The 15,427-nt window shown below is 31.0% G+C and overlaps 3 protein-coding genes across 3 annotated transcripts; all 3 read right to left on the bottom strand.

Annotated features, from left to right (window-relative positions):
• Positions 1 to 1,075: 1,075 nt before the first annotated feature.
• LOC112085255 lies at positions 1,076 to 1,465 on the bottom strand. Its single transcript, XM_024154449.1, has one exon. The coding sequence runs from the start codon at positions 1,463 to 1,465 to the stop codon at positions 1,076 to 1,078; it is 390 nt and encodes a 129-aa protein (XP_024010217.1).
• A 354-nt stretch (positions 1,466 to 1,819) lies between these two features.
• Positions 1,820 to 5,285, bottom strand: LOC112085256. Its single transcript, XM_024154450.1, has 3 exons — positions 5,201 to 5,285; positions 2,494 to 2,769; positions 1,820 to 2,433 (listed from the first exon to the last, which is right to left on the bottom strand). The coding sequence occupies exons 1-3, from the start codon at positions 5,283 to 5,285 to the stop codon at positions 1,820 to 1,822; spliced, it is 975 nt and encodes a 324-aa protein (XP_024010218.1).
• A 7,797-nt stretch (positions 5,286 to 13,082) lies between these two features.
• LOC112085217 lies at positions 13,083 to 14,790 on the bottom strand. Its single transcript, XM_024154364.1, has 9 exons — positions 14,703 to 14,790; positions 14,573 to 14,588; positions 14,372 to 14,473; positions 14,224 to 14,295; positions 14,123 to 14,153; positions 13,707 to 13,802; positions 13,442 to 13,510; positions 13,274 to 13,355; positions 13,083 to 13,161 (listed from the first exon to the last, which is right to left on the bottom strand). The coding sequence occupies exons 3-8, from the start codon at positions 14,381 to 14,383 to the stop codon at positions 13,294 to 13,296; spliced, it is 342 nt and encodes a 113-aa protein (XP_024010132.1). The 5' UTR covers positions 14,384 to 14,473; positions 14,573 to 14,588; positions 14,703 to 14,790; the 3' UTR covers positions 13,083 to 13,161; positions 13,274 to 13,293.
• Between the last annotated feature and the right edge of the window lie 637 nt (positions 14,791 to 15,427).

The following is a 15,427-nucleotide window of genomic DNA, read 5'->3' on the forward strand; positions in this document are numbered from 1 at the left end:
GGTGAAAAAAAATACTGAAAATGGTCTGCTGATCATCAACCCACCACCGTTGATAATGAGATTCGGTGTGGTGGAACATAAGTCCCCACATTCGCCAACAGATTCTGAGATCGAGCAAGCAGAGCTATGGGAACAATTTCATCTCCTCACCATATCAAACGATAAAGTCAAGCAAAATCCTCTACAGGTAATATATTCTCTCCGTTTAAAGGTTTATAAAATATGTCTTGATCATAAGTGAAAATTTATATATATATATATATATTTTTTTTTTTTTTTGGAGTAGGACAAAGACATCTCAGTTGATAAAACTTCCCAAACACGTTGTATAATACAGAAACACGAACTGATTCTGGATCTGGAAATAGGATTGAAGTGCATGCATTGCGGATTCGTGGAGAGAGAAATTTGAAACATGGACACATCTGAATGGGTAAGTAATTAGTCATTTTTTTGGTAATAAAAAATTAAAATAAGTTGAAATCTATATGATTGGATTATAATCAGTGGGTGTTGTTTGGTTTTTGAAATTTTAATTGTAGTCATCACTCATGATTAAGTAATAATATTGAATGCAAATCTAGGCTATATGATTTTTTAAATGTAAATGAGATTTTCTATGTTTCTGTTCGAAGGGAGAGATGAAGAAGAGAAAAAGGAAGAGGTCTGGAATGTCATTGAAATTCACATGAAGCCTCCTTTCTTTTATGAACAATTTATATATATAGTCTCCCTTTTTTTTTTAAGAACCTTAATGTTTAATTTTATGAAATTTGATAATTTGTCTTTGGAGATTTTATTTGTGGTTAGTTCGAAATGTTCACCAAACAAACTGACGATAACTTGATGATATATAACATGCTAACATTTAAGATTTGTTAATACGTTTTATATAATTAAACCTATCATTGAAACCTCAGAATACAGTTAAACATGAAATACCAAGATTATTAAAAAAAGAAAAACGTCATTAGAAATTAAATTTGTATTGAACTCTAGACACTAAATTTCTACCAAACATTCAAGATACAAACCAACCTTTTCGAGTGTTTGTCTTTATCGGTGATCAAGATCTTCAAACCTTCTCTGGATGTAACCTTCGACACAGCAACATAGAGTTGCCCATGAGTAATACATGCCTTGGAAGATACAAACCAACCTTTTCGAGTGTTTGTCCTTGGCTCTTGTTTATAGTCATTGCAAAATCTAATGTAATAGGAAACTGCTTGCGTCTCATCCTAAAAGGAAGTTTCATCTCTGAATGAGAGAGGAATATTCTAGGAATGAGTACTTTGTCACCAACTTTGCTACCGGTTATTATCTGAGCCTCGAGAACATAATTAGCCATCCGAGTAATGATGAGTCTTGTGCCATTACACAACGCATTCTTAGGGTCGATATTTCTTAGCAGCATTACAGGAATACCGGCCGTCAACTTCAGGACATGATTAGAGAATCGAGACATCTTGATACTATTTAAAAACTCCTCGGTATAAATCATATTGTAAGAACCACCTTTATTCTCCCTGGCTACACTCTCCGATAGTATTTCAGATGCATCATTATAATTGACAACTTGTTCAGCCGTATCAATGTTATCACAACTAAGATAGGTCCTTTCAACACCTATTATATACATAACAATTGTTGTATTATATAAATTTAAACAAATAAGTTAAAAGGCACTAATAAAACATAAACATACCGGTAACTTTGAAAGCATGTAGTCATTTATCATCTCTACATCATCATTTCTTGGACTCAGTATGGCACGGTCTTGAAAAAAATTAGGATCAGTCTCTATCGAAAACGAACGCCCTTAAATTTCTTTCACGATCGTTTTTATAGGATCTTCACAGTCTTCAATCAACAGATCATCAGGAATATCAATCTCGGCTTCACCACTCCCATCATCATTTATCGTTCTATCACCAATATCTAAGATCCACTTTGTAAAGGCAGCGCGTTCAAGCATCGCACGGCTACTATCTCCAGCAATAAGTCGCATGTTCTGTGTAAGTCTCAATACTCTACATTTGTACCACAGAGGTGACGAATTCAAAGTGGCCATAAGTATCTCTGTCTTCCCAGCATTTGGAATCACTGGCAATATTTTCCTGAAATCCCCTCCCAAAACAATGACCTTGTCACCAAAGGGCTTGTCAACTTCTAATATATCATGCATTGTTCTATCTAGAGTCTCGAAGCAGTCTTTACTCATCATCAACGCCTCATCCCATATAATGAGTTTAGCAAGCCTTATCAGGTCGGCAAGATTCGATTCCTTCTTGATTGAACAGAAGGTAAACTTATTAACCACAATAGGGATCAAAAATCTTGAATGCGCAGTTTGGCCTCCTTCTAATAGCAACGCAGCAATCCCGCTCAATGCAACGTTAAGAACAACATGACCTTTGGAACGTAGAGCAGATCCTAATAGACTTCACAAGTAAGTTTTACCGGTACCTCCAGAACCATAAACAAAGAACATACCTCCCTTGTTCTTATTTACTGCTTCTAGGATCTCATCATAAACACTTCTCTGCTTGTTGGTTATAGTGGCTAACATCTGCTCGTTTCTAACTCTAAGAGTTTCGCGATTGTAGTTCCTCTCATCCCGAATAAGAGGATTATCATGTGACTCTAGAGTAATATCTTCAGGAAATGGCATAAGTGTGAATTCTTTTAAAGTTCTCCCGCTTACACGTAAAAGAAGTTCTATTTCAACCAGAGCAAAGTCTTTAACTTGCTCCTGAGATAGGCTAGCAGCTACACAATTTCAATAATTTTTAAAAGAGAAATTAGTTATCAATATCTTAAAGAAATATAATAACAATAACGTCAACAATAACTATATGACTTACTTTGATCTTTGGCAGACTTTCTGTGATTATATAAAATGTCATCAGATAATACCTCCCACGTAGCATTCTAAACTCTAGAAGGAATGGATATATTATGAGTAGTGAGCATGATCACAAAAAGACGACGGAGATAGTTGACAGAAAGCCACAATCCGGCATCATTGATGGCCTCAATATATTCTTTGTCATCATTCAATAATCCATAAGCTTAGCAAGCTTCTTTGAACGAAGAATGTAGAACATTGTTGACCGTTTTTATATCGTCAAAACTATGTGGTCCTGTGACTAAATTAAGGAGAAGCCTTAAATAATACAATTCACCTGCCCCAATGGGTACGTATGTAATTCTACCAAGAGCGATAGTAATAAAAAGTCGAATTTGATTCATCACAATTTCGATGTCTAACACAAACCATAAAATTTTAAAATCATAATCGATATAAAATGATTCCAAAAACATTATCACGAAACTCGTAAAATCAGGATCTAACGACTGCATATCAACTCTCGAAATTGATAGACCTCGAAGCATCGTGAATTTAGAATAACTTGTGTGCAATCATACGACGTAGTTGCCAAGAAACACCCTATATTATCGAACAAACAAAAACCAAATCATAGTTATCACCTATACTATACAATCATCTCATATCAAAAACTAACAAAATACCTCGTCTAACAACTATCTTCGCAAAACGAATGATGCAAATAACGACATCTTGTTTACATCCACCCAACTCACCAAGAAAAGTTTCAGCATAATCACCTTTCAGAAAACATGATAAACGTCGATTCCTAAAGTTTCCTATCAAACAAAAATCAGTCTGAGATAAACTAAAAATTTTATTTTTTGAAATTTTCTTATCAAAAACAGATACTTGTATACATATTACCTTTTGTTTTCGAGATCGAATCTTATTATCGGCTGTGTAGAGCATCCTAAGGAACCAATTCTATCATGAGAGTTTTCCACGTTGACAACCTTACCGATTAAATCTGTTTAAAAAAAAATTGCAAATTAGCCAATATAGTCATTGAATGCCAAATCAATAATGAAAAATACACCGAATATTCACCCACACAGAAGTTAAAATCAATAGTCTCATTCATGATATCTTCAAAAACGACGAACGAAAAATAACCATTGATATCTAAAGTATAAGGGCTTGCGCACGTTATATCACTGGTAAGCTGGATCATATAAGGATATGTACCCGGCTTGAATTCACCGGTAAGAGGCAATAGATTAAAATTTGTTAAAAGTACCCAATCTCCCTCGTTACATATCTTCGAATATTTATCATAAAATTCAATCGGTGCTGTAACATAAATCTTCTGTCCCTGAAAAGTAACAAAACAAATATTCAACCATTTATCATTACAAAAACTAAAATATAATCATGAAATTGATGTAGTATACCTTCCAGCCCCCCATTATAAAGTCTACCGTGCGGTCACACTCGGGAAATCTATAAAATTTCTGTAAGACTTTCAACTTAGTCTTTCATACATTCTTGTCAAGTTCAGAAATTCCAAACAGATTTTGATCATATTTTTTATGTACGGCGACAGATAAGAAAAAAGCCATTTAAGTTATATGCAAACTCAGAGCCTCAATAGAATTACAATGATTGCTTTCAAAAGTGCTTTAAATAAACACATCAGAGACAATATTTAAACCAAATCTTGTTTACTATTTATACACTTCAAAATAAAAAGATATATCGAATATTTACATTTTTGAGATATCATGTTGTTTATTTTACATTTTTGTGATAACATATTTATTTAATAGAAAATTTTATCCCTTGAGGAAATAATCCGCAAGTAATCAATATATAAACATTAAAAATTTAGCATAATCGCAATATGAATGCCATAATTTCCTTTTTTAAGGACAGTAAACTATAGAAAATTTATTGATAAAAATACATATATTAAAAAACCCTAATAATTTTATTAATTATAACGAATATATTTTAGAAAATAAAATACGACATATAAAATCTAAATTAAACATAAAAAAATAAAAATACGACATATAAAACCTTAATGTCTAACTTATGAAAACTACCAATTGGCTAGTCCAATCGCATGACATGCATCTTTGAAGGTAGGGTAAACGATACCATCAACAGTCCTAATATCCTCATAAGAACATGGTCCCTTTAAGACACCCAACAAAACCCTGAGATGATAAGCCTCGCCAGATCCGTCCGAACAATCTGTTATAATAATGCTGACTCCCGGATCACCAATGACATATCGTCTTCATAAATTTTTGTTACGATCCCAAACAAATTTAGTTGGAATTTCTGAATACAAAAGCATTCTACCTTCCGGATATTCTTTGTTGCAATTCATCCAAGCCGTGAACTTAGATATTCCAATAGAGCCAGGATTTTTGCCATCATCAGACATCACAATCTCCAACTCAGGAAGATGGAAAGGCAACACGTTCGGACTAAGACCATCTCCAATGTAAATCTCCATTTTTTACTCCAAAATGGAGTTGTGTTTTGCTCCAATATATGACTCCATTTTTTACTCCAAAAAAAAATATTCCCAATAGATTCTATTTTTCTTTTGTTTTTAATAACTTATAACTTTTAAAAGTTACAAAATAACCCACTTATTTTATTTAATCTAAAATATTTATAATATATAAATTTAATAAAATTAAATGTTTCTTAAATAAAGAAAATTACATAAAATCATAAAAACATAAGAAATTTTATTAAAAAAGAAAAAACTACATAATATCATAACACTTAGGAAATTTAAACATCACAATTACTAAATTTTTCCCACAAATGATCAATTAATGCATTATGAAGTGAAAATGAGCTTCTTTATCTTTGATTTCTCTAAATCAACCGAGAAACTCTTGGAACCTGATATTGTCATCATCAACTCTTGGATCAGGAAGCGATTTAGCAGAATATTAAATTGTTTGTATTTGTTGTGTTAAATTTTTATGTTTATCTTTGATTTTAGCACTTGTTGTATATTTTTCAGTTTATTTTAAGCATGAATTATAAAATATCTTATAAACATGAATTATAAAATAAAAACTTAATTATTAAACTGATAGTTATATATATATATATATACATGAACACCATTTTTTAATTACATATAAGTATATAAGTCAAAGTGATATGTGTCATACAAATATTAGGTAGATATCTGAAAAAAGAAAATGCATATAGCCATATATAATATCGAGAATGTTGCTTGCTGTGTTGATAAAAGGTATAAAATTATAATTATTTAATATTTTAAAGATCAGGTTGTAAATAAAAAAAAGTATAACTGCAAAATGGAGTAGAATAAAGGTTTACTCCAAATATGGAGCAATCTCTATTTTTTCTCCATTTTGCAGTAAACAATGAAGTAGGATTGGAGTGAAATTTACTCCAAAATGGAGTTTGTAGCAGAAAATGGAGCAGTGTTGGAGATGCTCTAACGCTTCTACGTGTACTTGCACCTACAAACACAATTAGACTTAAGTTACCAATAACTATAACTAAGAAAGCAGAACTTAATAAATACAAAACAGTAACAAATTATATACATAATATACATCGTACCTGATGAGTTCATTATAGAGGTATAAGGAAAAAGCTAGCAGCACAGAATGGAGTAAATCACAACATGACACTACATGTATATATAACCAAGTATTCTAGGGTTTTATTAGAATATTGACATTTTTGTTTTTTTTTTTAATATACGCACATGTAAGTATAACAGAATGAATATTCCCTAGGGTATTTGAGTATCATTAAACGTGAATATATAATTCGTTTGCTACAATTACTGGACAATTTATTCATACAAATATTACGATCATCGTAAATATATCACGATATTTATTTAACTATATATATATATACAGTTTATTAATTTTGATACTTATAACGAAAAACACGAACATAGTTTATATTTTTACTAATCGAGCCGCGATAAAATCAACTTTTAGACTCACGACTGTTTCCAGCATGTTTGGTAGATGTATTCAGAGATAAACCAACATTCCAAAACAACGTTTTAAACTGTTTATTGATTATACCCCCGATATCATATCTAAGATTATAATAAATGAACTATCGATATCATAAACAACATTATAACAAATTAACTGTCGACATAATACCAAACATGATAACCATTGCTAAAACTAAGCGAATCAAAACAATTATCCACATAAACACGTATATTTATAACACGCGACGATTGTAAACATAAAACTGAATATAAATAAATCATTTTTAAAAAAAAAAGGCAAGGAACAACTATTGATAATGAAATATTTAAGCTCTTTCAAATTAAATTTAAAAATTAATTAATCATAAGGTGTAAATCATCAATATTCCGAATAGAAAAGGTTCTAACAAAACTCTAATCCTGAAATTAGACAGAATAATACAAGAGCAATCTCCTTATCGCTAAATTTCCTATGACAGAGAACTCTTCCTCCTTCTAGCTGCAGATGTTTTGACGGGAGTAGCAATGACATCAGGATCCTCACGATCTCTTTTAGAAGTTGCAAGAGCAGTCTTCTCGATAGAAGCTTCTGCATTTAAATTAGAAATGACATCAGGAGCATCACAATCACTTTTAGAAGATGTAGGTACAATCTTCTCGACAGAAGCTTCAGCATTTACATTAGCAATGACATCAGGATTATCACAATCACTTTTAGAAGATGCAGGTACAGTCTTCTCGATAGAAGCTTTTGTGTCTTCATCAACACAGGATTCCAAAACCGGAGGCTTAAAAAAACATCATAACAAAGAAACGATCCGTTCTTTATAACTAAATATTCCGAGAAAATAAAGAATCGAAAGCAAACCTCTGAATAGACCTGACTACAGAACGGCTGAATCATATAGTCATCGGATGTAAACCTGTCAACCGAATATGAAGTCTTAACCTTTTTGACATTATCTTCCGTTACTGTAACCTTGAAAAGGAACTCTTTTCCTTCTAGATCGCGCAGGGATTGAGGCAGTCCATACAAATTATCCTATGAAATATTTCGAGAATAATTTAAATGAATTAGATAATCATAATGCTCATCAAATAAAACTATAGGTCTACCCCAACAGATCTTTGAAAACTTCGTCTGCAGTCTACTTAAACAAATTTTGACCAATTTTGTCGAACATGACAAAGACTGCCATCCCTTCAAACCCATCGTCCATATTCAACATCAGAAAAAACTATAAAGGAAGAATTAGACAAATAGTTTTAAAAATATAAATAAATGTACAACATAACGATTATAAAAACGTGTAGACGTTGAATTCAAAGAATAAATACTTGAATACCTAGCAACACCTTGAGACTCAGAAACGTTGCTATTGCAAGTAATGCATTTCCAAAGCGGCGGTGAAGGAGCATGTTCTCTCTTGGGGATAGGATGAACTTTTTTTCACACATTTTGCATGCTATGTAATACCATGAATTACTATTGGCAACCGAGCGTATGGTCGCCAATGTCACATACTTACCAACCTGCTCATTCGGAACAATGAATGACAACCATCGATACAGAATTTTTTTAAAAAACAACGATGATAGAGTATCACATATTCACATACCGTATCGATCGAATGTATAGAACTTAACTTCCGCCTAATATCAATTTCCAAAAATTTATTGTTTAATGAATCTTTGGATAAGCAATGAATCTTTGGAATCTACACCTGAATCATCGTCGTTAGGAATGAGAACATACTTATCTTGGACAACCTTAACAGAAAAAGTGCAAAAAATAAATATAGTAAAAATAACATGTATATATAAATATAAATACAACATAAATGAAAAATAAAACCGAACTATAGCTTCATTGAATAGATTCTTACACAGATCGGAATTTCGCCACCAGTGGACATACTGGATCAAAAAAAATCTGAGTTGTATTAAAAGCATTTGAAACGCTCATCTCACCAAAAATGTTTAAATAAACGCGTGTTTCAGAAATAGATATAATTTATGTCAAATTTGTTCATAATTTTCTCTACAATTGAATCAGAATAAGTCATTAAATAATATACCTCAGTAGTTTTTGATACATGCAAACCTTATAATAACCACAACGACGGATGTGCAATTACGTTAAACGTAAGCAGCAACTTCATTTGCATAATCAGCCTAAAGAGTACACGGTAATTGTAAGTCGATATTATAATTAACACATGATCATCAGTTCGACTATATAATTAAAAATAACATAAAATAAAATAAAACATTATATTAATTCTTAGTATCTTATCTCTCATCTATAAGATAAATCTTAAGCTTAGAGCGCCGTTTTCCTTGGCCATGATGTCCTCTACATGACCAATTCTTACGAATTGTCCGACCACATCTTAGTGTTTGTAATAAAGTAACACAAAACAAAAGAACCAAACAATTAACCAACAGATATTTAATGGAGAAAGTGTTTAATATCGTGTTCTCAAAAACGTTAAATAAACTCTGCAACTCAGTTTAGATATGGTACCGATCAAATAGTAATTATCCAAATCAGTTGATAAAATATCTTGGAAACTTTTCATATAATTCTCGGGAATTTCCTGAGGGAAATCCAAGCATCTCGAAACAGTCATAGTTGCATAGAACACTATCTTAAAAGGTGTTCGTGTAGTTTGATACTCAGAATTATACTCAACAACCTTAAAAGTATTGATAAGCACCGGTTTTCCCTCGATCAAATCTTTACAAAAAGATTTAGCGAAATCTCTTTCAACAGTTGCTTGTATCCTATCACCCTGAGTTCCAAAATACAAAAAAAAAAAAAAATCAAATTTAAACCAACAACTAATTGACTAACCGAGATATTTAGAAATTACAGCACTAACCTCTTGATCAACCAAGACCATCTCAAGTGAACACCCTCCTCTGCCTTTGAATCCATCCCAAACCTTGAGGATATTAACCTTGATAACATAATTATCAGAGCCTGGACATAAATCCTTAATGAAAACATTAGATGCTGATTTCTTTTAAAAATTGACATAGCTTAGACCACACAATATTATAACAAAGAAGAAAAATTGCGAGAAATTAAGACGAAGAATGGGTCTGTATATATAGAGCAGAAGACATGGTATATATATTATGTAAATTAGACTTAATTCGGATATGGTTTAGTACTTTTTAGAAAATAGATACAGCTCAACAAAAGTTAAAGACGATAAAATCTTCTCTAATTTTGTATATTTTAAAAGGGTTAAAAACGTAAAATCTTCTAATTCTCTGTATAAAATAAAACATTAATACTCAGGTAATTTCGATTTATATATATTTTTAATGGAAATTTAACATAATTAAGTTAATAAAAATTTTAAAAAGGACAAACATTACAGGAACTGCATATACAAAGTAGAAACTATATTTCATAAATAAATTTATAACAATTTAGGTTAACAATTTAAAAAATTCTTCCTAAACGATGAGTTTAAGCTACTAAAACGTTAATATATAATAATAATTAGACAAACTAATAAATTAGATGCAATGAGCTCAATCAAAATAATTTATAATCTACAGGATATATTTGAATAGAAAATAATTGCACAAAGTTTTTAAATTACGTGTTATAATTATATGATAATTTCTCCATTATTTATATGAGATAACTGCATAATAAATTTATTATCTTCCAAAGGAATATCTATAAAATAATAAAATTACAAATTCTACTATCTTATGAAATCTAATATCAGATCTCTTAGTATGATAGAAATATCACATCAGCACATAATTTATCCTCTGTATATTATCTTTACAATTCTTAAACAATATGTTGCATAAAGAAGAAGCATTAGGTTGACTAAAAAATGGAAGATTTCTTTAATATATTGTAACAATCGCGCACATATGCGGAGATCAATAAGATAAGTCCTATGAGCAGAAGAGGCCAATAACGAAGTAAAAAAATACAATGTAGTCTTACACGATATAAAAAAATGCATAGGCTGTTCCTCCAAGATTAATGTATTCGTGAAACAGAATTCACTATTGGTCGGCTGATACCAATGCCTCTCGCAGATGTACCACTTCATAAATAGCTGGTGCCAACATTATCCGCATGTAATTAGGAGCGGTCGTAGCCATCCAATTACCTTATGATCACAAAAACAAATTAAAAGAGTTTCTAACTTAACAAACACTTTCAAATATTGGTCACATTGATAAATTATAAAGAGAACTGTTTTACATTAAAGTACCTCGGATGACATCCACTTTTGCAGACAGAATGATACATATTATCATATCGTCCTCACAATGCATCAAACCATCGAGAAAATCTCGACCGAAATTGCCAATTAAACGACATGGTAGACGACATCCTCTAATAATTATAAAATAAAGCAATCAGACGTAAGTTGGTTGTAAGTAGCTTTAAATTCTAAACTGTATGATAATACATAATACTTCTGATTCTCCAATTCGATATATATCTCATTCATCATGTAGCTTTCAAAAAGATTTTGTGGGTCAACGTAGTTTCCAACAGTCATAACACGTCCAATTAGATCTTATCGCAAAACACATAAAAAGTCAAGTCAACAATATAACGATTTACATCTTACAAAACCTAAAGTGTGTCATATCACAAGAACATACATAATACACACAGCTTATCTACGCAACTGTTAACATCGCAGGATCCATCTAGGATATGTTCGAACTCACTAAAAGAGAAGCAACTATTTAAATTATCCATCGCAAATATACCGACAGACGTTTCCAAATTCCAAAATATCAAAAGAATGAGAAACAACTCTATATATATGCCAAACCATATCTCAAAATATGTATTTAATTTATTTTATTTTTACAAAATTTAAGGAACGATAAGATTAGGGCAAAACAAACTAATCTTGTGTTATAAATATACTTTTATTATTAGAACAACTTTGATATATATAATTATTCTAAAACTATTTATTATATATTGCTTTTTATTAAAATAAGAAATAATTAGGCCCCAATAAAGAAACTAAAAATAAAATATCATAAATAATTAGTGTCTCGTGATCATCAACCAACTAACCCTAATGCATGGTATGCACTTCTAAACGAAGGATACACGACTCCACCAACAGTCCTAATATCATCAAAACTACGTAGACCCCTAACTACGTCCAATAAGAGCTTACTCTTCTCTGTACTCAACACACGCACCAGAATTTACCTTTAGTCTTGGCCTCTATGCCTTATTTTTACGATCCCATACAAACATAGAAAGAATCTCTGAGTATTAAAGATTCCTCGCCTTTGGATAGAACTGATTACACCTCAACCAAGCAAGGAATTTAGGTTTTCTGGCAGGAACACGTCTATCTAAATTATTAGAAAACAAAATATTTTCTCCAAGAAGATGAAACAGCATAACTTGCCAATTAACATGTGGTCGCTTGTGAGCACCTAGACATGGATAGTAGAAAAACAATCATATTTAGAATAACAAAAATCAATAGAATACCGTTAAAAAAAAAACTAAAAGTTATTGACGTCTCTCAATACATAATACAAAACTCATATTTATTTATTAATAGAATAACATTTACCAAACGCTTCCATCGAAGAAACCAAATGCAAACAAATCTAGCAATGCAGACTGGTAACTCGCAAAGTCGCGATAGATGTATATATATACATATACTGCAATATGTGCATATATATAGAGATATAAGAATTATATGGTTTACGCGTTTTCTATTTTTCTAGGGTTTCTTAGAATTTTTTCCTTTAATAGCATTTTTACCTTTTAACTAATAAATGTTTTCAGAGAATTTTTTACCTTTTAACTATTACGTTTTTTCCTTTTTAACTAATAATTAAAAATCAATTCTATATCTTGTGTCACATAAAAGAAACACCATGATTTTCATAGTCGTTAAATGGAAAAAAAAATAAAAATTGTGATAAGATCACAGATATCTTCGATTCCTCTAAAAATATTTATAAATTTGAATTACTTGGAGTTCAAGAAGTTAATAAAAATATGTGTTATTTATGTATATATAATATATATATATATATTCTCTGAGATTCACATTTCATTATCAAACAACAATAATTACATTAAACGATATTTTTTATTGATTAAATTACAAAAGTCTGAAGAATAAAGAATATTTAAATTATAATCTGTATACATGATAAATAATTTTTAAAAATGATATACGCATATCTGAATAAGATGCATCATAACACTATTTAATGCAGACTTCCCACACTACCACGAGTACATGGTCTCTTACGCGGATATCTGCAGTTTTATATGTAAAAAAAAATATGTGAGAGAGAAGGCGACCACAGGTTAATATAAAAAATTTAAATACAGCCATTAAATATCAGGAAAAAAAAGTAAAAAAACTCACTGTTCCAAAAACTCATCTATCTATGGAATACGGGGATTGAGTTCGAACATAGTAGGAGAAGTGGATGATATAGTGATCTTGCCTACGTTTATATACATAAAGACACATATAGAATCAACGCAATAAAGCAGAAAACATAAAGACTATAAATTGTTATACTAAAAATACCTCCAAAATAATCAATGACTGCCCATCTAAGCACACACACAATGATATCCTGGTCACAACGACTCGAAGCTGTGTAGAAGTTTTTAACTCACAACTCAAATCAACACAGCTAAATTAAAAACACGTCACACATAATCAGCTAGACAGAACACATAAAACGACAATATATAGTTTCAAAACGTTCAAGAGACAATACTGTTTTTCCCTCAGACAAAAGGTTACAGTTGAATATGCACCCATTTTTCGGAATCATATACATCCTTACATGGATTGCCATAGGAAGGAACAGGATGATGCTCTCCAGAGAGTAAACCACACCACGTCCCAGATCGACTTACATTTAAGACCCAACCTATCAAATCTTCATAAAAAATAAAAACTAAACCATATTAACATCAGCAACATAATAATAATGAAATTCAATATCTAAACTGAAAATAAACACACCAACTAAATAGTCATCATCATGGGCACGATCTAATATTCTTTGAAAATCAACGAAGTCAAAATAATCGTTTTCACATCTACGTGAAGTCTTGTCAATGATAGTTGATGGTAGGAACAATATTTTGTAGCTATGAGAAGTTGATCTAGAACTATCCTCACACTCGATAACAGCAAAACAACTGAGAATAATCCAACTACCAACATCAATGCGAGACGCTGCAACATCGATCTCACCATCTATAACAGTGGCCTGAATTTTAACACCCTGTTAATAAAACAATCAATTAGACATCAACACAATTTTATAATTTTTTTTCTCATAATATAATAAATACCTGTTCATCCGATAATATGAGCTCCAGAGAAGAACGTTTCGAAATTAGCCTATCCACCCACGTCTGTAAAACCTTAACAAAGATAGTACAACCATCTTTGGAAGGTCCAAAAAAAGGAAAAAAATGGTATTCAAAGCAAAAAACGAACCATTGAAACCATTAGATTCTTTATTTATAATCCAAGCCTTCCTCGAAAAATCCCAAAGAAAGTTCTTATGAGCATGGTCGCTCGAACTCAGATGATCAGAACCTAAATTTACAAAACGAAAACTCAGACCAAACGTAAACATGTATAAAGAATTTAATATACATCATTAACAAAATTATATTACAGGAAGAGCAGGAATACCTCATTTGATCAGAAGCTATATATTATGCAGAATCAAGATCAACATAAAACAAATAAAAAATGAATACTTTCGTAGATTAATATATAGAAAAGGTACAAAATTGTAAGATTAAGTTACAGCACTACGAACCTTCGATTACAGGATCATAAGTCCGCAAGGTCCAATCGTCGATAGCAGGATCCATAAGTAACTTGCATGGATAACATAAAAATACAAAACAATTACTAAAAGGTATTATAAATTGCATGAATAACCTAAAAAGGCACAACAACATTTTTTATGATATCGAACGAAAACGTATGGAGTTACGTAACGATAATCAGATATCTCTTTTTGATCCATATTCGGGCGATACGAATTCAACACATATCTTAACTCGCAAGCATAAGCCTGGTTATCAAAACCTATGGACAAAAAAATATTTAGAATCGTTAAAAACGTAAAGAGCATATTATTATTAATTTGAAGAGAGCTAGATATATACACGAAGGAGTAGACAGAACTTCCCAAGTAATCATGACTTTAGATGGATGATTAAAGTTGTACTTAGACGAACACATGGTTAGGTTTGTATGCAAGTAGACAAACATCATGAATCTTTTTTTAAAGAGATCCAAAAAGTTAATGCTATTATAAAAATCCTAGCAAAAAAAATACAGAACCCTAACAGAGAAACTAAACTATAAATTATGACACGATTGTTTTAAAACACTCATATTTATACGGCTAAACCATCTAGAATTTAGTTTTTTATGAAAAATATTAAAGGTAATACTTATTTTATATACGATATTATCTTTCCATGAATTTCGTAGTTATTAACTATAAAAATGTAAAGATCCCATTCTAGATAA

Source organism: Eutrema salsugineum, unplaced genomic scaffold (assembly GCF_000478725.1).
Source record: "Eutrema salsugineum unplaced genomic scaffold, Eutsalg1_0 scaffold_3, whole genome shotgun sequence".
In the NCBI taxonomy this organism is placed as follows: domain Eukaryota; kingdom Viridiplantae; phylum Streptophyta; class Magnoliopsida; order Brassicales; family Brassicaceae; genus Eutrema; species Eutrema salsugineum.